Below are 24,898 nucleotides of genomic sequence, written 5' to 3'. Positions count from 1 at the left end.
GTGTGTGTGTGGTGTGTGTGTTGTGTGTGTGTGTGTGTGTGTGTGTGTGTGTTGAGGGTGGAGGGAGGACAGACAGACAGCCTGGATTTATTCTAAAACTCAGACTGGTCTGAGACTCATTAAATAGACCGGGCCAGTTTAAATTTACAGCAATTCTCCTGCTTCTCCCTGGCAAGTTTAGGGATTACAGGCTTATACCACTAAACCTAGCTGAGAGGCCAATCCTTAACTGTTTTTAGGACCCTTTATAATAAATATTTTGGAGGCATACTTTAAAATTAATTAGCTTCTCCCATTTCCCTCCAATAACTGAGCAAAGAAATGATGTCACCATTCATTTACCTTCAAAGTTGTTTGTCGAAAACAATAATGAAATATGACTGCAGATGAGTTGCAAAGTTTGAAGTACCAGACAGATGTCTAACATCAAGAAAGCAAGCGTCAACCAAACCAGCATTTCTGTCTAATAAGACTACAGAGATGAACTCTCTTCCCAAGGACATCATGTTTTTACCTTTAGCATTAAGTATCCTGCTGATTCCTGTTATGTACAGGAATCCTTCTGAATGACATAAAGATACACTTCTCTTTACTGGTCTCTTAAATACCAGTAAATAATTTTACCCTTAATGTATACTAGGAAAATAATGTAAGAAGACAACATCTTTTCAGAACTTCAGTGAAGCACATACCATAAGAATCATAGGGATCGATGTTGGGATTGGTGGTGTTCCAGCCCTGAATCAGCCCATCTGTACCACCACTGTAACACTGCTCACCATTGCTGCTCATCACTACACACAGCACCGGACCTCTGGGACATCAAATAGATCAATAGGTGTCAAGTAATCTGCTATTCTCAAATGTCAGTTCTACAATGTAACTTGTTAAGACTTAGAACCTCTAATTACTCAACTGCCTTTCTACTTACTAGCTTTTAACAATGATTAAAAACATTAATGAGTCAGGTGTTGGTGGCACATGCCTTTAATCTCAGCACTCGGGAGGCAGAGGCAAGAGGATCTCTGTGAGTTCAAGGCCAGCCTAGTTCCAGGATAGGCTCCAAAGCTACACAGAGAAACCCTGTCTTGGGAAAGAAAGAAAGAAAGAAAGAAAGAAAGAAAGAAAGAAAGAAAGAAAGAAAGAAAGAAAGAAAGAAAGAAAGAAAGAAACCAAAAAACAAAACAACAACAAAAAACCACATTAATGAAGTACTACTACTCATTTTCTTTCTTTGCCAAACCAAAGGCTGGTAAATTATGGCCTTGAAGCCAAATTCATCTAGTAGTTCAGGCTATGAATGCTTTCTACATTTTTAAAGGTTAAAATAGCGGCACACACAGCAACAACAAAACCAAGAATATGTTACATGAATTAAGACCCTTAGTTCAATCCATAACAAAAGCCAAAAGAGGACAAAAAAGTTCACCAAGAGTATATGGTCTCCTAAGCCTGAAAAATATTTACTTTCTCACCCATTACATAAAAAGCATTTCAATGTCTGTAACAAATTGAGAGAAAACATGTCTCTTATACATAAGTGGAAAAAAGAAAATATGTAATTACTATAAACAATTCTTGGTTAAAAATGCAAGTTAAGTGGCATGTGTGTGAGCATACAATACTCAGGAGGAAATCCAGGGCCTCATATACAAGGGACAAACCTTCTACCTTTAAGCTACATCCCCACACTTTGAATACTTTTTATGTAGGTTATGTTTAAGGAAGAAACTATGTGAGAATCCTATTAAAAATTATTTTAATGTTTTATTTGTACATGTGGTTGTATGTCACCTCTGCACAGGTGCTCACAGAAGCCAGAAGAGTGGTGTTGGATCACAGGAGTTACAAGATGTTGGGAACCACTCCACATGGCTGCTAGGAACTGAACTCCAGTTTTCTGGAGGAGCAGCAAGTACCCAGTGCTAGCATTGCTAGTACTTAAACCTAAATACCTTGACTTCCATTTATAATACATATGCATACCAGGAACTCAACCTGGTATTTATATTACCTGCCAGGTTCTTTTACATTTACAAAAAAAAAAAAAAAAAAAAGCCCCACCACTACTAAATAGAAAAATTATATTAAAATATGTAAGGGAAAGAATGTATAATATCAATCAAACTGTGTTAAAAAGATGCTGGTTTAATATAAAGAAAAACCACATACTTACTTATGAGCTCGGAACGTATAGATAGGCTCCACATCAAGAGACGTACTCCTAAACCAGAGAAAGAAGATGACTTTAAGCATGCCAAATTTCAGCAGTGAACAGCATAACTAAGTTGTATGTGGTCCGTGGTCTCCATGGTAATAACATCTTCAGCCTCAGGATACAGAGGCTCATTTAATCCCAATTATATCTTCAAAATATGGGCAAACTCCCACTTTAGCAGTGGTACCTTGTTAAACAGACTCCTTACAATTGATCCACTAAAGTTACAAAGACTCCTCACACTGCTACAATTCCTCCACTAATACCACACAGACTCCTCACACTGTTATAATTCCTCCACTAATATCACACAGTGTGCTACAATTCCTCCATTAATGTTACACAGACTCCTCACACTGTTACAATTCATCTACTAATGTTACACATACTTCGCACACTGTTACAATTCCTCCACTAATATCACACAGAACTCCTCACACTGTTATAATTCCTCCACTAATGTTACAGACTCTTCACACTGTTAGAATTTGTCCAATAATGGGAGAGAACATCATTCATGAGAGAAAACAAGGACCGTGAAGGGTAATTTTCAGAACATGATTTCCAGTTATATCACTTATTAACTAATGCAGGGAAGTTTTTATTATTTCAGAACTTCAAATTATCCTATATTTAAAATAAAATGAAATCTAGATAGTACCAAATATTCAACATGAATGAGAATCTAAATATAATAAAAAAGTTAAGACCAGAACTATACACAGCAGGATTTCAGCAAGCGGTACTTTAACTTCCCTGTGTTTTCATGAAGGCTAATATATCTATCCTTGATTCTGTGGAAACTGCCCAAGCCATCAATTCATTACTAAAATCAGGACTCTGCGTGTCTGTTACCTAACAGACAAGGATTCATCACAGACACTGGCTGAAGGCAAGAACTCACCACTTTCTACATCATGTTGCAGGAATTTGTAGATACACATTATCATTTCTCAAGTCAGCTCAAAGATAACTAGGGTACTATTATGTGCATGTGTAGATATTTTGCTAATTTGTTTCTGCTATTTCCTCAATTGGACATTTACATTTAGCTCCATGTGACTGAGCTGGAACCAGAACTAGCACACTGTGACCTGAGAAATGGAAAGGCAAAGGTACAGCACATCAAAGGGAATACCCCCTCTGCTGACCTGATCTGAATTCTGCTCACACTGCATCCAGCACTTTGCCTGTCCTGTGTGACTCACGGCACTGATGCTACTGGTGCCTTTTAACTTGGGCAGCAGAAATCTCTTCTACAGGCAGGACAACGTCTGTGGTGCCCTGTATTACAGTCTGTTGTACTCTTCTTAGTTGTACTCTTATGCCTCACATAGTGAAATGATCCTGGCTGATGGAGGCTGGTTTGGATGAAGGGAATGGATTCATGGAGGGTGAGCTCTAGAAAGGCCTCATCAAATAGACCTACTCTAGCTTGGGAACTAAGGAAACAGTTTATAGGACAGCGTGCCTGCTGGCATTTATACACCAAACTAAGAACGAATAACTAATCAAAGAAAACAGTATCCCTCAGTTCAGACAAACTAGTTAGTATGAAAACTTGTCAGAGAAAAAGCTAAGGGCATAGAGAAGTTCCTAACCACTTCTTTCACCTTGTAAATCCAAACTTTGTAAATAATAGAGCAGAGGTTTGGTGAGTCTATGTGTTTCTACTTATATCTCTTTACATTAACAGGGATCTTCATTACAGGCAAGAAGTCCCACTTATAAATGAAACAGCCACTTAAAACCCTTATGCATAATATAAGGACTGTAATCACCAGTCACAAACCCCTGGGAACCATCAGATAAAAGCCCTTAGACTGTCTGGAGGACTCACCTATGACATGATAAAGAATAAAGGACCAGAGAGATACTTGGGAACTATAATAGAAAATTATCTTAAAATATGTCTTTCCCTGTTGATAAATAATTTAACTAAACCTTAAAAAGAGTAAAAGTAGAATATTCTCACTTTTTGGCTGGGGCTGTTTTCTGCAGATTCCACATTTTCAGTGTATGGTCCTCTGACGCTGTTATTAAAACGGGCTCGATGGGGTGGAAAGCAAGGGCACGGATGCCATCAAAGTGACTTCTTAACGTAAACTTGGGGTTCCACGTCTTCCTCAAAGCATCTTTATTATTTGCTATCTATTAAAGAAATAAAACATCAAGTTGCAATAGCTGATTTGCTAATAAACTATTACACTATACAATTCTCAAAACAATATTTTTTAAATTTTTTTGTTAATTTATTTTTTATATTCCAATCCCAGTCCCCCCTCTCCTCTCCTCCCCCTCCCCACACACTTCCCATCTGCTCCATGGAGAGGGTAAGGCCTCCCCTTAGGCAGTCTACTAAGTTTGTCCCATCATCTCATTGAGACAGGACCAAGGCACCTCTCCACCCCCACACCCCTGTGTCTAGGCTGGACAAGGTATCTCTCCATATAGAATGGGCTCCACTAAGTCAGTTTGTGCATTAGAGTTAGATCTTGGACCCACTGCCAGTAGCCTCATATGTTGTCCCAGTCACACTATTGTCACCTATATTAAGGAGTCTAGTTCAGTCTTATGCAGGTTCCCTATTTGTCAGTCATCTCTCACTAGCTTGCGTCAGCTGATTCTGTGGGTTTCCCCATCATGGTCTTGTCTCCTTTGTTCATATTATCGCTCCTCCCTCACGTCAATTAAAATAATATATTTTTAAAGCAAACAACAAAACTAATTAGCAAAATTAGCAACATGTGGCAGTTTTCATTGAAGAAATAAAAAATGTGGAATATGAGAACAGTTAACATAACTCAAGCTAAACTGTAGGTAAGTGATGATCCCAAATGAATCTCTACTATTGCCAGTTTCGACCCTGAATGTGCATGAAGGCTTGGTCACCAGCCTGTGGCACTCCCAGGAGGTGGAGTCTTTAGCAGATGCAGCCTAGACACGACAGTGACATCACTGAAAGGTCTCCCTTAGGAGAAGCAGAAGCCCAGGTCTCTCCTCTCCTGCTTTCCTGAACACCATGAAGCAAGTGACTTCTTCTGAATCTTGTACCTCACCGTGACTGGCCCTACCAACATGGACTGAAACACAAGCAAGCCTTCTTATCTAACAGGTTCTAAGCCTTCCTTCCTAACAGGTTACTTACAACCAACATGGACTGAAACACAAACAAGCCTTCCTTCCTAACAGGTCACTTGTTTCACGCTATTACTTCACAGCGACAGAAAGCTTGAACAATTACTAGAGTATTTTCAAAATCAAGCAAATCAACTCAAACTGTAGACAGAAAATGTAATTTGGATCAAAGCACTGGGTTTTGTTGTTGTTTTGTTTTTCTTTTTTTCCCTTTAAGCCTGTGTCCTGGCTAGTCTTATGTCAACTGTGTCAACCAGCTAGAGCCATTTGGGAAGAGCAAATCTCAACGGGAAAAAATGCTCCCACCAGACGGGCCTATGGGCAAGGCTGAGGTGCGTTTTCTTGATGGGTAATTGATGTGGGAAAGCCTGGCTCACTGTGGGCAAATGCCACCCCTAGGTGGGTGGTCCTGGGCTTTAAGAAAACAGTTGGCATTGTACAAAAATTAACACCCATATTGTTCTAGAAATGTTGAACTTAATTTTTTTCCATTTGTACAGGGGTAACGCACTGTATTAAATATGTAAGGTCTTAAAAAAAAAAAAAAAGAAAGGATTTTGAGAGCCCATCCCATATGAAGGGATGTTCTCTTGACCTGGACACATGGGGAAGGGCCTAGGCCTGGCCCAGGATGATGTGGTAGACTTTGGGGATCCCCTTTTGAGAGCCTTACCCTGCCTGGGAAGTGGAGGGGGGATGGCTAGGGGCAGGTGGGATGTTGGGGGGGAGGGGAGGGAGAGGGAGAAGGGACGTCTGAAGCAAGCTTGTTCCTAATTTGAACTAATAAAACAAAAATTAAGGAGAGAGAGAGAGAGAGAGAGAGAGAGAGAGAGAGAGAGAGAGAGAGAGAGAACAGACTAATCAAGCCACTATCAGCATTCCTCCACTGTCTCTGCTTTGGCCCATTTTCAGGTTCCTGCCCTGACTTCCTGCAATGACAGACTGTGACATGCAACTGTAAGCGGAAATAAAACCTGTTCAACCGAAGTTTCTTTTGATCATGGTGTTTCAACTCAGCAATAGAAATCTTAAGACAGTTTGTCAATTTAAAATACAATCATTTTTTTAACATGTTTTGAGACTTTAATTCTTTCTTCACTGAGATGATGGAAACGAGATTTATATACTTGAAACAGAAAATGTTAAAATGGCTGTGACACTCCTGCAATCCCAGAACTTGGGAGACTAATGAAAAGATTTAGAATCCAAGGTAATCATGGAGCTACTGCATTTCTCTTTACACATGTACTCGAGTGTGAACACTAGATGCCATGAAGATACCATGCAAGGGACCATGTGATACAACACTAAAGTCTTCAGCCAATGACCATCGATGAACCACACAGCCTGCCAACAACTCTGACAGTGCTTGGTCTTCTCCACATCAAGTCCTCAAGTGAGAACATACCAATGCCAGTATCTTTACTGCAATCAGTATGACACAGACGAGCCAGTCTGTACAGCCCAAACTCTGAATGTGGAGCTATTAAAAGATGATAGTTTTCTATTTCTATTTTATTAAAAATATTTTTTCCCAGATGGAAGCAAATGAGATCTATAACTAACCATTGGGCCAACCTCCAGGAGTACAATTAAAGTGAAAGAAGAGTGATAAAAGGAGTCAAGACAATGATGGAGAAACCCACAGAAACAGCTACCCAGAGCTAGTGAGAGATCACTGACTCTGCACTGTCTGAACTAGGACCCCTTAATGGCAATGGTATGGCTTGAGCAGTATATGAAGCCACTGGCAGTGGGACCAAGATCTAACTATAATGCATAAACTGACTTTGTGGAGCACATTCTCTATGGAGAGATACCTTGGCTCAGCCTAGACATGGGGAGGGGTGCCTTGGTCCTATCTCAATGAGGTGATGGGACAGACTTAGTTGACATCTTAGGGGAGGCCTTACCCTCTCTAGGATGGAAGATGGGATGGGGGCAAGAAGGGGAGAGCCGGAATAGAGAACAAAGGGGAACTGGGATTGGAATATAAAAAATAGACAGACAGATTCTTTTCATACAATACATTTTGATTACAGTTTCTCTCCCCCGGTTCCTCCCAGATCCTCCATACCTCCCTCCCTAACTGAATCTCCACCCTTTCTCTCTCACTAGAAAACAGAAATTTAAATAATAATAATAATGTAAGATAAAATAAATGGGATAGAACAAAACAGAGTAAAAAGAACCAAAGGAAAAGCACAATAAACACATACAGAGAGACACACATGTGCTCACACAGAAATTCCACAAAATTGGAAATCAAAATATATATTCACAAAGAACCTGCAAGGTTTAAAAATGACTATGAGACAAAGAACCACCCCAAATGCTATTAGCTCATTCTGAACTTCTTTTTTTGTTTGTTTGTTTGTTTTTCGAGACAGGGTTTCTCTGTGGCTGTGGAGGCTGTCCTGGAACTAGCTCTTGTAGACCAGGCTGGTCTCGAACTCACAGAGATCTGCCTGCCTCTGCCTCCTGAGTGCTGGGATTAAAGGCGTGCGCCACCACTGCCTGGTTCATTGTGTACTTCTAAACAATATACCAGTAGATAACTGGTATGTTTAATAAAACATACAACTACCTCTGGAAATTAGATGAACACATACCATTGATTTTTCTTGAACTGGAAAAAGTGAGTTTTCATTAGAACAAAGTCTAATTTACATTCGCTACTGAATAAAGTCTCCATGGTTTAGGCAGAGAGGACAAAAGCATATGATAGGAAATAGGTAATTTGACAACCTGTATTGTAAGGATATGGAGAAAGAAGTGAAGATACAGCTGTGAAGAAAAGCTGGCTACCCAGGGGAGCCCACACTGGAAAATGCACTAAAGAGGCAGGAAAAATGCTACTGGTAAGACAGACATCAACTTATTGCAGGTGCCTAAACCAAAACACAGCTCACACTTTGCAATGGGAAAGAATTCCTTTCCCTACCTAAAACCAATGCATATTAGCATATACTGACCCATGGATCTAGACAAAGCCTCTAACTTTAATGTATAGGTTATTTAGAAAATGTCAGATAATGTTTATATCCATCTTTGCAAAGTTTGAAATTAAAACTAAACCAAGATCCATACTTGTAAAAAGTTTTTACCTCTGCCACCTTTTTCTATAAACTTAACTGTTAATTTTCAGACACAGTAATGGCATAGAAAATAAAACTGCTACTTACATCATAAGCCAGTGAGTCTGCTTCATTGGCTACTGTAAGGCCTGCTAACTCTCCAAGCCCCAGTTCACTCTCAAGGGCTTCATCTGCCGCCATGATAAACGACTTCCCAGAAGAAGGAGGAAATGTCAGGGCTTCCACTGGAGGAGACAAAGCCCAAATTACACATCTCAATACTTCACAACCAGTCCCCACTTCTTTCTTTACATTTCTGATAAGAGAACATGTACCCTTTTGTTTGTTCTATTTTTGTCTTTGGAGCCTAGGCAGGTCCAGCATGAAGACAATTCTCTGGCCTCAGCTTCCTAAGTGCTGGGATTACAGGCCTGAGGGGTTATGTGCCTATGTTACATTACTGCTAGGCAATTCTGTAAACAGTGTAATTCCATGAGCAGAAAAATCTTAAAGACAGCTTTTCACAGATTAGCCTAATAGCATCATCTACTTAGAAAACTAAAGCAGAAACAAATCTAATAATTTATTGTCCTTTCCTTTACCATTACAGAGAAAATGGTATGACTAAAAGAAAGTAAATTTCCTTTCTATTTGATATTTCATGCTAATTACTCAAACAACATCTATCAATTATGAAGTATATTAACAAGTCGTTCTTGCTATATGTTGAACAATAACACTCCCACTGAACATAAAACGGAGACAGGCGGTGGTGGCGCAAGTCTTTAATCCCAGCACTCGGGAGGCAGAGGTAGGTGGATCTCTGTGATTTCAAGGTGAGTTCCAGGACAGGCTCCAAATCTACAGAGAAACCCTATCTCGGAAAACAAACAAACAAAAACAAAACAAAACAAAAGGTAAAACTGATCAATTCTATTAACATTTCAGAATGAAAACTGTACAATGTGCCTGCTTGAGAAAATTATTATATACTATTAGAAGTCAGAATTACCTGTGAGAGTGAGTCAAGTGGCCAGTGGTTAAAGAGGCCACACAGGTAATGCTGCCTCTTGATCTGGGGAGATGGCATGAACAGTCAGTGGCTAATTCTAATGTGTGATGATTTAATGAGCTGTTCCCATCTGTGCACATGCTTTACTTCATTTAAAGACATTTCAGAACTTTAATATCTGCCAACTGTGCTCTGAGATGGACTTCCCTGTGTAATCAACTTGAACATTCCTACTTTGTAACTCTGAACACAGCACTTCAACCCTTTCAACAACTATTCCAAAAATGCACTAGAGCTTGCCTTTTCCAGAGGCTGCTTCACTGACTACAAATATTTAAGATGAATTTAACAATTCAAAAGATTTGCTAAAGAGATGTTATTTTTAAACAAAGAAGTGAGTTAATTATATCCAGTACACAACAGACTTAAAAGTTGTTTTTCAGTGCTACAGTTAATCATGTTTAATAATAGGTACTTGTTGAAGACATTAAATAATAGTTGCTTGCTTTTAATAGCTGGCCTTAAAACAGTAGTGGTGTCTGGGTGTGGTGGTGCACACCTTTAGTCCCAGCACTCTGGAGGCACAGGCAGAGGAACCTCAAGGCCAGCCTGGTCTATTTAACCAGCTCAGGCTAGTCAGGGATAAATGGTGACAAAAACCTAGTAGTAGTAACAGAAACTCAAAATCTTCATCAGGAAAAAGACAGTTACTGTAGAATAAAATAGAATATAAATTAAACCACTATCAAACCACATACACACAAGAGTAGCATTAATAAAAATGAGCCTCATCTAAATGCTGCATGTCATTTGAAGGGTTCAAAGAACCCTAGTGTTTGCATAGTGGAAACTGTCCAAACAGTAATTTTCAGGCCAAAATATCAAATACTTCATGTGTGCCTGGGAGACTAGGTATTCAGCAGTTGTCTTTAGTTTATTCTGTTTTTCATTTCTAATCTCTCTCTCTCTCTCTCTCTCTCTCTCTCTCTCTCATTTGTTTTTTGAGACAGAGTTTCTCTAGGTAACAGTCCTGGCTGTCCTGGAACTCACTCTGTAGACCAGGCTGGCCTTGAACTTACTGAGATCCACCTGCCTCTACACTCTGTAGACCAGGCTGGCCTTGAACTTACTGAGATCCACCTGCCTCTACACTCTGTAGACCAGGCTGGCCTTGATCTTACTGAGATCCACCTGCCTCTACCTCCTGAGTTCTGGGTTTAAAGCTGTACACCACCATTGCCCAGCCCACTTCTATAAATTCGCTTGTCCTGAAACAGTAAGTCTCCTGAGACTGGCCACAGCATGGGTTAGTACTAACTAATAGTCTAAGAAGGTCTAGTCAGTAGTCAGAGAAAGCAACAGGCACATCATGTCTCTAAGAAGGTAGGCATCTTGTTCTCTTTAGCCTCAGAAGTTAAGAAACAGGTTACAGTGCTTTGGGTAACTAAATACTGATGCCCTTAAAGAGCTTTTAAAAAACTAACTGGAATTCTAATATGACATCAAGGGGACACCATCTGTCTCCTTCACTCACTCCTCTACCCTAGTGCAGGAGTTAAAACTGAGCTCTGTGTGATAGGAACATGCTCTATCACCAAGTGTAATATGTAGCATTAAAGCTGAGCTTGAAAAATTATCAACATATGATTTTATGTTAAACATAAAACAAAACAGAGCTATTCTACATAATGGCTGTAATTATGTTTAAAAAAATATGCAAGTGGATAAGGACTTTTGAAAGGCAATGGAAACATGGGAAGCAAGAAACCAGGTAACTTTCCCTCCATTTTGCTGTTGCTTTGAGATAGGATCTCACTATGCCACCTTTGACTGCTCTGGAACTTGCTCTGGAGACAGGTTGGCTTCAAACTCTCAGAGAACTGGTTTCCTCTGCCTCTGAGTGCTAGGATTAAAGCATGTATCACCATATCTGGTGTTCCTTCATTTTTAAAATCAATGATAAATTAAGTATGCTGACTTTCACAGTGAACATTTAGTACCAATTTTAGACTCAATTTTCTCAAGGCTGAACTGAATAAGCCTGTTACCACTCTTGTCAATGGAGCTAGGGCATATTCCAAAGCAGAAACTAAGAGCAGTTCTAAAATTTATGCCTCTCACCCGAAGCTGGAGTCATCCCCACTGACTTAAGAAAGCAGTGTGTGCGGGCTGGGTGCTCTCTAAGGTGCCTGTACCAGCCACAGGTCCAGGTGCTCACCTTCATCTGCCCTCCTGATCTCTTGCTCAGGGAGCCTAGAGCTGCTGGGTCTGGAAGGGGAGCCAACAGACGGCTGCAATGAAGGAAGTTCATCTACATCTCTCAAATTAGCAAGCATGTCTTGTAGTTTTGACCTGTTGGGCCCTAGCCAAAAAAAAAAAAAGGGGGGGGGGGCGCAGAGGAGAAAAAACAAAAGAGAAAACAGAATCACTCATTTCATAAAAACTGTACAATAAACTTTTTCACATCTGCCAACATTCACCTTTAAAATGTCCTACTAGAGTGATCAATAAGAAGTAGTTATTTTCGAGGTTTTCAAAGTTTAAGAGTTTATCATTTCTGGAAAAAAATGATATTTAAATACATGTTTTATAAATTAAGTTAATGGAATCACTACATGAAAAAGAATGCCATGTCCAATATGTATCATTAAAAGTCATATTCATCTACAATGAACCCAATGACTATTGGTCTAAATGAAGACAATCACAGATCATGAACCAAATGTAAACTCAATTGAAAAATAACGTCTCTGCTTGTTTAAATTAAGTTACATTCATTGCCTTACATCCTGCAGCTATGGAACCCAAAGTGAAGTCTCATGCCCTATTGTCACTTACCTGGGCTTTGATTCTTCATTCTCCCACATCCCTGTTTTGACTGTTTTATATAGGATAGAGGCTGAAACAGATCTTCGGTAGTTTTTCCTGTTACAAGTTTAATTAAGAATGGGAAAATCTTACCCATAGTCCGTTATGGTATTTCCTATACATACCATAGCAAAGAATACAACTATTTCTAAGCTATTTTAACTAATTCCTAGAAAATTAAAGATAATGTGACTGGAGTACACAATTTGACTGGATATACTTACAGTAGACCAATTAAAAACAACAAGAAGTTTACAGTGGGTAACAGCTCAATTAAAAAGTATATTTTGGTGGCTTATAAATTAATGTTTCTTATACCAATTCAAAGCTTTACTTCATTTTCCTCTTTATCACAGGTCTTCACTTGTCCTCATATTACTGTTTTAACCAAATAACAAGTGAAAAGAATAAATAAAATGTGCTGGCCTTAGTCTACACTCCTTATCGTCAGTGCAAATCATTCACATTTCTCCCCAGAGAGTTAACACTTCTTCATTTAAAAAGCCCATGTGCTATATATTTAAATATAGTTATCAATCCCCAGGAGCAGGGAACTCAATTGCTTCTGCTAGTAGGAATACTATTCCAGTCAAATGGTGCAGGTTTAGATCTGAAAGGCTAAACTCTAATCACAATGTAAGAGGAGATGAGTTCCACAGAAGTCTTGGCTACCTTTCTAATTAAAAAATCTTTACATCCCAACATACTAATTTTATAACATAATATGCCCAAAAAATACATCGACATTGGTTTTTAGTCTGGAAATAATTTCTAATGTACGATATACAAATTATCTTCAACATTTTAGTTTAACTAGCTTGAGAATGGTTCTAAAAGCCATAGAAATTCATGTGTCAATATATATTTTAAGTTTAAAGTTTTTTAGCATATTTGAATAAAGGGATTAAATAGTTTTGCTTTAATGTTAACCTTTCTCATTCTGATTTTTATCTATTTTGAGGTAGCACTAAATGATCTCATCTCTCAGTAGTTGTTAAAACTATGCTAACATCTACAATAGACTTTTCATTGAATTAAGAATTTAAAAATTCTAAAATTTTCAATAAGTATTTAACTGTTTTAACAATAACTACCAGACTGTAAAACAATGTCCGCCAGGATGCCTGGTCTTCATGTTTTACCACAATTAAAAAGCAATGAGAGAATACTTCCAGCATTTTGTAATTTATAATCCATTTCTCTTTAAATTTAGATTTTAATCTCATTTTGTACTATTTTCATATCTCAGAGGATAAAATTCCTGTTGCCATGAAAGGGAAAAATTATGTTTATCATGTCAATGAGCAGAAAGAAGCACAAGAAGGTAGTTTAATCTTATTCTCCCACAAAGATGCTTTGTTTTGTTCTTTTGAGATGTCTCATGTAGCTTGGGATGGTCCCTAACTCCTTACATAGTTAAATAAAACCTTGAACTCCTGGTCCTCCTGTCTCTACCTACAGAGTGATGGGATTACAGATATGTGTCACCACACCCAGTTTACCAAGTTCCAGTGATGAGGCCAAGGCTTTGTGCATGCATTCTAGGGAAACACTCCACCAACTGAACTACATCCCCAGCCCCTAAAACGCTGTTGAATGTTGTTTTAATCAAGGCTTTGGCAGGATTTATTTTACCATTTGACATACTTAACTAGATCTATTGCTAAGCTTATCATTTGCATGATAAGTTATATAATCCACAAGGCTACAAATATAATTTTGGATTCTGCTTCTGATGTTGCATACATTTTATTGAAAAGAGGGAAAAAAGGCAATTGGTAACACTGCCATTAATTAAGCTGGCCAAAACATTTATATTAGAAAACAGAATCATTTAAATTATATGTTTGACTGTGTGCCCTGTACAGCATATAGAGACGAAAGCAAATGAATTTCATGTTGTGAACACACAGAGTATTCAGGGGTAGAAATTAATTTCTTTTTTTCTCATAATCTGAAAGTAACTTTGGTGGAGGGTCAACAAATCAAGTTTAAATCATATTTATAAATTGCCACTGGAAGTCATTCTTGTGACTGAGCACACAGACCTTCAAAAGTCAACTCATCTCTATGTTACAAGGTTTTATATTTTTGTTAAAACTCCATATTCACATATGATTTTTGCTCAGTTCATAGTTATAGCTGCCACTAATTCCAACCCCTGAGAGATGGTGAAAAGAAAAGTGGTCAGGAGGAGAAATGAAAAGAGTAAGTAATTTTAGGAAAACATTGGGGAAAAAAAAAAAAAAAAAAAAACCTTGGGAGATGTAAAGATGCAGAATTTGTAGTTTATAGACACAATGTTTTCCACTTACTCTTCACCCCTTTCTTCCCCTTTCTCTCCTTTTTGTATTGCTCCTTCAGTTTGGTAATTACTCCCTGGTCCACATTCCAGGCTTCAGGCACCAGACACTGGTCTTCCTTTTCTAAACAGAGTGAAACAAACAGTCTTTCTTCAATGAAATATCAAACATTCTAAATCAATGTCTGAGAGACACAATGGTTTTCTTCATAATATCACTCACCAAAAAAGCCATTTTTATATTCAAATAGGTGACATACAAGATGTAACACCTAACAAAGGTCAATTCAATTTTCTAATTGACAAAACGTTTCCCTTGAAAAAGACAGAAAAAAATAAACCTAGATATTTAAGTCCAATCGTGTTATAATTATTTCCAATATTCATATCATATGTATACAGTGATAGAAGATTATTATTAAAAGACTACACAAAATCATCTTAAATGGTCTTTTCAAGTTTTTTAGACAGGCCACTGCAGCCAGGGAAGCAGATTAGCCATCATCAAAGAAGCTTCCTCCTGCAGCAGCTGGAACAAATACAGAGACCCACACCCAGACAATATGCAGAGGGTGAGAGTCCTTAGAACATTCAGCCTTAAATGGGATGTCTCCATCAAATCCCTCCCCTCAGAGCTCACGGAACCCCGAAGAAGAGGAGGTAGAGTGTACGAGCCAGAGAAGATGTAGGACACCAAGAAAACAAGGCCCTCTAAATCAACATGCTCAAAGCTCATGTGAACTCAGAGACTGAAGAGCAAGCACAGGGCCAGTTTAGTATTTTTATTGAATTCCTGAGTATGCAAATGATCATTATGCCTTCTTTTGGGCTCTTTTCCTTCTGTTTATCTTGTCCAATGCAGATGTGTTAAGTTTGTTTTATATTATTATATTTTATTATTAAGATATAAATCTCTTTTTAAAAGATAGTTATCAAAAGCAAAAGAAGAGAAAGAGAAATAAAGAAAGAAAAGAGGTTATGCTTTGGGAAGGTGCTACTGTTTTTATGAACAATGTAGATCCACCAGTGAGTATCAGAGAAGCAGGAGTCTTCACCTCTAAGAGCCAGTACATGGAAAGTACTTGATTAATCTATTTGTTGAATAAACATTGAAATTATGTGAAATAAATCACAATAAACAGAAATCTATTTTAAAGCAATTTAAGTTTCAATCCAGTTTAGAAAACTGTCTGTTGGATCTCTGATTATAACATCTATCAGTAGTAGGAACAGTGTATTCTTCCAGAAGGACTAACCAATTTAAAAATAACTCTAATTTGGGGAGGCTGGAGAGAGAGCTCAGTGGTCAAGAGCACTGGCTGCTTTTCCCAGAGGTCCTGAGTTCAACTCCCAGCACCCACATAGTGGTTCATGACCATCTCTAGTGAGATCTGATACCCTCTTCTGGCATAAAGGCATATAGATAGAGCACTCATGAACATAAAATAAATCTTTTTTAAAATGCTAATTTTTACCAAGTCTTTCAAAAATTTTAGTGTGTGTGTGTGTGTGTGTGTGTGTGTGTGTGTGTGTGTGTGTGTGTCCGTCCGTCCTGAGAGCCACAGCACCCATGTGGAGGTCAGATGACAACTTGCAGTAGCAGGTTCTCTCAGGCGGTCAGGCTTGGCAGCAAGCACTTTTACTTGCTAAGCCATCCTGGTAGCCTCAAAGACATAATAAATTGGCTGCTCTTAAATCTTGCAGTAATTTTGTTTTTTAAAGGGAAAAAAAAAATCAGCCTTCTTATACTGTCCAGGGTCTCATAATAACATCACTCACTATTGTAGTCTTAGCTGTACTGGAACTCGCTATATGTCCCAGGCTGGCCTTGAACTCATAGAAATCTGCCTGCCTCCCCCCCACCCCCAGCTCTAGGATTAAAGTTGTGCACCATCATGCCTGGCAATTATAAAATTCTTTTTTAAAAAAATGAATAAATCAAGGCCAGGGGCTGGAGCAATGGCTCAGAGAGGTTAAGAACACTGACTGCTCTTGCAGAGGCCCAGGGCTTGGTTTTAAGTACCACAGGGGTAGAACACAACTATCTGTAACTCCAGGGGATTGGATACCCTCTTCTCACTTCCCTGTGCATCAGGCATGCATATGGTACACAGAAATACATGCAGGCAAAAATCCATACAGGTAAAATAAAATAAATATAAAGACAAACATTTAGATAAAATTCAAGGCCAAACTCCTGGCAAACTATCAACTGAGAGCTTCTACAGATCACACAGAATTAAAATGTACATATACTGGTGTACAGCAAGTTACACTGGGCTGTGGCTCTTTGGCTGGATAGAAGAAAGTTATACAAGAGAGAACGCAGCTGTCCTTGTTGAACAGCCAGTAACAAGTGTGCCTGCAACAAGACTAACAATGGAAGACAGTCCTATCTGAGCCAACATGGAATCTTTCAGCAGAAGACCTCACCTTGGCAGTGCAGTACTAGCCACCCTGGCATAGGGCAGTGCCAACCACCCAGGCACAGAGTAGTGCCACCCTGACAGTACAGTGCTAGCCACCCAGGCACAGTGCAGAAGTGCTAGCCCAGCTCCTGCACTTGGGAAGTTACCAACTAAAATACCTAAGTAACTAGAAATAAGCCCAGGCACAGAAAGCAGAAGAGAGACCTTCTGCACTTTCTCCTTGGTTTTCAAACTTTGATGTCTTAAAAAAAAAAAACTCTTAAGATACCTGTTATGTTCCTTATTGTAGTTACATGAAATCATTCTAGATTTTGGTTAAAAAAAAAAAAAAAAAAAGGCGCATGGGGGTAGGGGGTGGACCAGCACCCAGTCCCTGACAGTGTCCCTGAAGGTAAGATCCTAAAGGTAACTATATGAGTAGAAAGTTATGCAATTTAATGAAACACAAAGACCATTACAAACAATCTGATAAATTATCACTGCCAACATCACTACTGCATGAGCACAGTAGTATTTACTTGTTCTGGGGCAAACCCTGCCAACAAGATTTGGAAAGCATTTTCACTGAGGTCAAAGGACTGAAAAGACAGCGGGATTCAGAAACACAACGGCTCCCTCCTCTCACAGGTTCCAACAAAATAAAAAGTAGGGTCTTACACCAGCAACTTGCTTAGCACTCCAACAGGAGTACCCACAAATACCTCAAACATGACAGTTAGAGGGCACCTGACAAATTCTGGGATACACACAGTGTGCAGAGAAATCTCTTTTTTTCCCTTTACAGTGATTGTAAGGAATTTTCATTGTACATACAGTTTCTGAGAGAAAAAAAAAAAGAGCTATAAGACAGGGATTTTATTATTAAAAATACTAAGAAACCTGTTCCCTGAACTTACCCAAAAGAGCCTTCCTAGTCACTAAGATGATCAAACAGTGTGAAGAAAGAAAATTTTTAATGTAAGTCAAGAAGTTGAAAATGTATCTTATTTTTTCCTTTATAGCTCTAGAATTATTTTATTTCTTTTCTTCAGAGAACAAGTATTTTTAAAAATTGGGACTTAAATTAGTATTTCTAACATCTGTAGCCTAAGGGTAAAATAAGATTTTGCTGGATATAAGTAATACCATGCTGTGGGATTGTAGTTTGGGTTCCAGCTCTGTATTAATACTTAAAGTAGCTGTCTGAACAAAAAGCCATTGGAAAGCTCAGAATGTGGTACATCTACATCTCAATGGCACTCAACAAGTCTATAAAATAGTATTTGTATCATGTTTATAGAACCTTGATCTTTATGAACAAAAAAACTTAAAAAGTACTTCAAACAAAAAAATTACTGGTTCATGCTTTAGGAACACTAAGAAGACGCTTTTCCAGAGCTACACTTAAAATAGTATTACAATAAATGACACTGCATTCTCTCGATAGATACTTGCAAATATTAGGTACCTCCCTTCTTTTCCTTCTCTCTTTTACACATATCTGACAGATTGCTCACTTTTGAAGGATTTACCTAATTCTTTAAAGTACTACAATAATCTGTCATAGAAGTTCCCGCCATATATTTGTGTTAGTACTTGTTAGAAGTTTCAGATATTTAGTGGTTTAAAGCACTCAGAAGAAAACCCTCCAATATATGCCTGCATAATCTACACAGACCATAGAAACTATAATTTTCTAACATAATTTGTTTTACGTAGAAAATGTAAAGACATAAGAAAACTAAATTCCTCTATTTCATGTTCAAGTTTTACCAAAATCTAGATTAGAGGGGTCTACTTGTCTGAGCAGAAAGCGAAATAGCGCGTGTTTGATTTCAAATTCTTTTCATGCTGTAATTCTTATATACTAAAGGAGGAGGAGGAAGAGGAGGCACTAGTTACACTATCTTCCTTACAGGTAACCACACAACCCAGACAATCACTGATGTGTGGCGTTTCAGAATCAAGTGTTTCCAAGACATGGCCGTCCTGGTAGAACGAAGTGAAGTCCCTGCATTCACTGAGGCCTCTGGCGGGAATCAGTGTGCTTCCTTACCCCAGTCGGTTCCATCGCCTGCACTTCTAGACTCACTGTCCCCGTCCTCTGACGTGGCCAGGAAGTCAAACTCCTTCAGAGCTTCCTTTGTGTCTCGGTCTTCACTGCTATCAGGCAATGCTTTTTTCCGAACAATCTAATCAGAGGAGAGAAAACATGTCAAACTAAAGTACTAGTAAATACTATGCATTAACTTAAATAAAAGAGACAGTATCCCTTATAATTGATAAATTATAAATATAAATATAAAGCAAATGTTTCCTTCAGAATGTATTTTGTGTATTTAAAAACTGCAATAGCTAACTCAGCACAAACCACATTGTATTTTTTAGAAACAAACATACATCTTGAAGCAATAATTTAAACTTTGTTCAAAAGTATGATAGCATACTTAAGCTAATATATATAGCTATAGATCTCAATGGACAAGCAAAATTTGTTCTTAAATTTACACAGATTACATTCATGTTATGAGAGCAACTACCTCTAACATCCCTTAGATACAGTCTGTGCTGTCTTCAGACATTCTGATCTAACCCAAACAGGACACATTCCATAAACTATGAAATGTTTCCATAATACATGATAACTCAATGTAACTACAACACATCCTCACAAAACCCATGTCACAACACAAACTTAGAAATGGGTGTCTTAGGGATCATAAAACACCATAGGGTTCCAATATTATGTCTACTGCCCTCAACTTCTCTAACAGTTCTATTTTATTTCCTGTCTTACTATGTAGCCCTGGCTGGCCTTGCAACTGAGCTGTTCCTGACGCCAGAATGCTGGGATGAGAGACAAACTCCATGTGCCCCGCTCAGTAGATCTTCATAGATTCAGTTCCCCCCTCCTAAAATATTGATAATGCAGAATGAGATAACTCAGATTTAATACTGAATTGTTATGATTCACTTTTACATATTTAAAAATATCTCTGGAACCACAAACCCAGGAGAGTTTTAAAAGGGAAAGCTAATAGTGAGTGCTGATCAGGTCCAGTGTTCCTATGTCAGTCTTCACTATCTGAGTATACAGGAACTACATGGGGAAAATCATGAGTTATTTAATGAGGCTGTAATTCTCTGTTTAGCTATTATTTAAGTATTACTCTAAAATCAAGAAACATTTTCATACTTACAGTACTTCTCAACCTAGCAAACCCATTAAATACAAATAAAAAACAATAAAACCCATAAGATAACCACAGCAGGTTCTGAGCAGAGAGTCCACAGAAAATGGTTCTGTTTGTTTTTTTAATTACTCACACACCATTTCCTGATAAATTGCTCTAGCTTTGACAGAACAGCAAAACTCAGGTATAAGTAATGTCTCTGCAGAATGGCAGCAGAGCTAGAAAGATGGCCCAGCAGTTAAGAGCACTGGCTGCTCTTCCAAAGGACCTGTGGTTAAGGCCCAGCAGCCACATGATGGCTCACAATTGTCTGTTAACTCCAGATGCAGGAGAGGGGAGGGGGAGGGGAGGGAGAGGGGAAGGGAGGGTGGCACCAACAGGCTACCCTACCCTCACAATTCCATATATAAATGCACCAGCTACTCCTAAAGGCTTCATGTCTCCGTCTCTCTGATTCTGCTAGGAAACCACTTAATCAAGATGAAGAGTCCTTGTTCTAACTGCCTAACAAAAGCGAGAGGGGAAATCCAGAAATAGTACCTGGAACCTCAGATGTCTTAATGTCCTAAAATGTCTTAGATATCTCAGAGTATTTTGAACAGTAGCAATGCCAAAGGCCATGTTAATGTGAAGGGAGGGGATGACTTCACCGAGTTCCAACCCTAGATCAAGAACTACAAGCAACTATAACTGCTGGGAGAAGGAAAATGAACCTCTACCATGGAGGCGCCCCTTTACTGGTTGTTCCATGCAGAATGGTCAGCTCTGAAACCATACACACACAACAACAGACTCAGCAAGCTATATATGTAGTGTCTATATATGTAGTGTATACATATGCATACACACATACATATACATACATATATAACAATAATAATAATTAAAGAAAAAGAGGCAAGGCCGGGCAGTGGTGGTGTACTCTTTAATCCCAGCACCATGGAGGCAGAGGCAGGCGGATCTCTGTGAGTTCAAGGCCAGCCTGGTCTGCAAGAACTAGTTCCAGGACAGGCTCCAAAGCTACACAGAGAAACCCTGTCTCGAAAAACAAACAAACAAACAAACAACAAAAACAAAAGGAAAGAAACCCAAAAACCAAGGGAAAAAAAGAGGCCATTAACTTAAGTGTGTAGAGAGGACACAGGAGGATTTCGAGGGTGAGTAGGTAGGGGATGGTGGAGGGATGAAAAGGAAAGGGAAAGTGTTATAATTCTACTTCAATTAAAAACATAAAAAAGTGCTGATACATGTTTAATATAATGAGCATTCATGAAGAATATATGTCAGTGTATAGATATATAATTATAAACTTGCTAAATAATAAAAATCTCTCAGTACAGAAAAAAAACAACAAATGATGAAAAGAAGTATGGGTTATAGAGTAGATTAAGTTTCAAGCAGGTTAGAAAAAAAGACAACTTCGAAAATCAGTAGACTCCTAGTAATCCTAGTATGAAAGGAATCAGGATTCCTTAATTACTAAAACAGCACCTAACAGTTCTTAATTCCATTGTTGTTTGCTCAAAGTTCTTGAATACGGCAAATACTTCTGCAGACATTTTCTTTTACACAGGAGAGATAATATTTTAATGATGTACAATTTCAGGATCCTAACTATTCTGAGATGATGAAGGTGAGATATAATGATGATGTGGTAAGGAAGAGGCTGAACAAAAGATGGAAATGTTCTAGACAGCAACACGAAGAACAAGAAAACCCTGAAGTCAGCAGAAAGAACCCAGTGTGCAGACACAGAGGCACCATGCACCTAACAGCCCTAATGTAGCCAACAGTACCTAAGAACCACATTCTCTCAGTTGACAGCTAGTAAACTTTTTTATTTAAAAAAAAAAAGAATCTCTCTGTGTAATCTTGGCTATCCTAGACTTGCTGTGTAGATAGAAAAGGATGGCCAAGAACTCAGCTATCCTCTCCTCTGTCTCCCAAGTGCTGGGATTGCAGGTGTGCATCACCACACCTCACCTTAAAACAATGTTTTTAAAAACCTACTTGCTCTATGAGCATTTTAATAGGACAAATTTCAATCAATTTCCCTGTATAGAATGTAACTCATTTTCCAAGACATGCTTCCCATTCTATACAGTGAAAGCCTTCAAAGCTCCTTCTGGCATGCACCTATAAGGCTACAGCTAATGTGAAAATTAACAAAACACAATGTAAAACTTAACAAAACTGCTAACAAAAATACTCAGTCATTTAAATACCCTTTTCTTCCTGAGCTGGGGTGTTGCATTTGCCTAGGAAACACCAGACCCTAGGTCCAATGCCTAGCATGGGGTGAAGATGAGGGAGCAAAGCTTTCTGACCCCAGTATTTAAATGTGGGTAACAGATGTACCTTCATGTATACCCACAATATCCTATGGTCTGTGCTAACTGGAATGCTATCAATACTTATGAATTTTATTACATAGAAAGTAATGAAGTGGTTAGGAAGGAGAAAAGCAAATGGTTAGGCTATGTTAGAAATTTTCAATCTGATCATTCGACATTCTTTTAATAGTTAATTTATAGGTTTTTAAAATATTTAAATTAGTATAATTACCAACAAAGAACTTATAACATGAGAGTTATCTGTATAAGACTATGAATAAAGTATTGTGATATGAAAGTGGTATCTTAAAGCAATCATCACACCAAAAACTGGAAGGAATTTTATATAATTAGGACAAAAACAACAAAACAAAACAAAACAGACATTTAGGCCAGCAGATAGTATTATAACTTGTTTTGTGAAGAAAAATTTGAGTGACTACTTGATATTTAGATATATCTATGATAGGGCTAGGATTAAAGGTATAAATGATTAGTGCATAGAGAAAATGCCCATGCTTGGCTAAACAGAGTGAAGCACGTCTTCATCTCTTACTTTAAAAAGGAGAAAGAAAAAGCAGGAAAAGGAGAGAAAGAAATAAAAGAAAGAAGAAAGGAGGAGAGATGAGACTAGAGAAAGAAGAAACAACAACTTAGAGACACTTCTTATTATAGGAAATGTATGGGAAAGTCAATAAACTTAATAAGGACTGAATAAAAACACTTAGGAATTCTGAACAACTGAAGAACTTGAGGGTGGAGGGGAGTTCTAAAAATCTGCAGAAATTGTCTGTGCAGCAGCTCTCCCAAGTCTCAGGCCAAGTCTGCCATTCCCCTGTCACAATATCAATACCAGGGCACTGTTACAACACACAGTGGTCAGCACCTCTGCAGTTTTATGGACATGCTGCCTTGTTTAATGAGTTAACAAAAGATCTGAGCACTCTATGGGAAAGACTACTTATTAAAAATATATTAAAATTAAAATTAGTAACAAAAATGTTTTACTTGCCCCAAATTCATGAAAAGAACATAAGGGTTCAAGATGTAAAGGATCACAGGCTTTTTAACATATGCATTATGGCACCTAAAAATATTGAAATGAGCTCTCTAACTCACTGTGGACGTATCAATGACACTTTTCTCTCTTGCATCAATGTCCTCGTCCTCATCTTCATCACTGAAATCTGCAGCTGCATTTTCAAGGAACTTGAAATTGTCCAGCACAGAGGCAGAATCCGTTAATTCAGATTTTCTGGTTTAAAAAACATATAACCATACTCAGGGAATCTTTAAAAACATCACCATAAAAATGACTTGATAGGTTTCAGTAGTTTATGTTTGTGTTACATAGGATCCCCTAACTATATCCTGACCCTCACTGACACCCATCTAACACAGTTCTGTGGATTAACTGAAAAGGTAAAACAGAAGTGTTGAGGCACTTCAATCACATCTACTTAGAAGAGCAGCTCTAGGGTAGAGTCCCCTTCTGATTCAGCACAGATTGATCTTCATGTCACCCTCACTGTGTTTCTTCAAATACAAATATACCTATTATTTTTAAATAGCACTGCCTCCATATTTCTGTATTGATTCTCCTCTGCAACTCTTCCTTTGACTCTCATGTAAGTGTCCATAACTATGTAACAAATCTACTGCCTTAACTTAAAAGGTAAAACTACAACTATTCGCCTGGTCTACAAGAGCTAGTTCCAGGACAGCCTCCAAAGCCACAGAGAAACCCTGTCTCGAAAAACCAAAAAAAAAAAAAAAAAAAAAAACAAAAAAAACACACACACAAAAAAACAAACCTACGACTATTCATAGCATGCATATCTTGTATGAGGATTAAGAGACATTTTTTAAAGGTCTAATGGAATTTATTTATAAAATTTGTATTTTAAATTTTTGTCTAATTCTACAGTTTTATGTTTCAAGTAACAGGAACTATGTTTTCCCTATGAAATTTACAGAGTTCAATTGACCATTCTTTTAGCCTTCGACATTCACAGAATCTGTTTTTTATTTAATGAAGATTTATGACATATGTCTCTATTAAAAGTAATCTCTATTTGACTATGTTCATAAAATAGTTAATTAAATCAAATAGTTCAAATAACTTGAATTTTCACACTTAATCTACTAATTCAAAATATATGTGTATGTGTGGGTATATACATATATTTAAAATAGATATTTTCTATCAAAGGAAAAGATAAGGAACAATATTATGCTATAAATGAAATGATTAAAAAAGACTTTCTGATTTATGGTTCATCAGTAAAACATCATTTTTACAGATTTGTATTTAATTTCAACAACATCTTTTATGAGATTGTAATAGT

General features: G+C 37.9%; 1 protein-coding gene across 2 annotated transcripts in view; it reads right to left on the bottom strand.

The window, feature by feature from the left end:
- Strn (striatin) overlaps positions 1-24,898 on the bottom strand; it is an 86,601-nt gene that overhangs the window by 10,859 nt on the left and 50,844 nt on the right. Inside the window, exons 6-14 of one of the 2 annotated variants that reach the window (XM_027426059.2) lie at positions 23,670-23,805; positions 19,080-19,215; positions 14,629-14,739; positions 12,284-12,370; positions 11,664-11,807; positions 8,542-8,678; positions 4,194-4,369; positions 2,177-2,224; positions 693-814 (exon numbers count right to left, since the gene is read on the bottom strand). In XM_027426059.2, coding sequence (XP_027281860.1) covers positions 693-814; positions 2,177-2,224; positions 4,194-4,369; positions 8,542-8,678; positions 11,664-11,807; positions 12,284-12,370; positions 14,629-14,739; positions 19,080-19,215; positions 23,670-23,805 — 1,097 coding nt within the window. The remainder of the gene's footprint in view (positions 1-692; positions 815-2,176; positions 2,225-4,193; positions 4,370-8,541; positions 8,679-11,663; positions 11,808-12,283; positions 12,371-14,628; positions 14,740-19,079; positions 19,216-23,669; positions 23,806-24,898) is intronic. The other variant, XM_027426060.2, reaches the window with a different exon arrangement.

The sequence above is a fragment of the Cricetulus griseus genome, chromosome 7 (assembly GCF_003668045.3).
Source record: "Cricetulus griseus strain 17A/GY chromosome 7, alternate assembly CriGri-PICRH-1.0, whole genome shotgun sequence".
Classification (NCBI taxonomy): Eukaryota; Metazoa; Chordata; class Mammalia; order Rodentia; family Cricetidae; genus Cricetulus; species Cricetulus griseus.
This window is presented reverse-complemented; position numbering and strand designations above follow the sequence as displayed.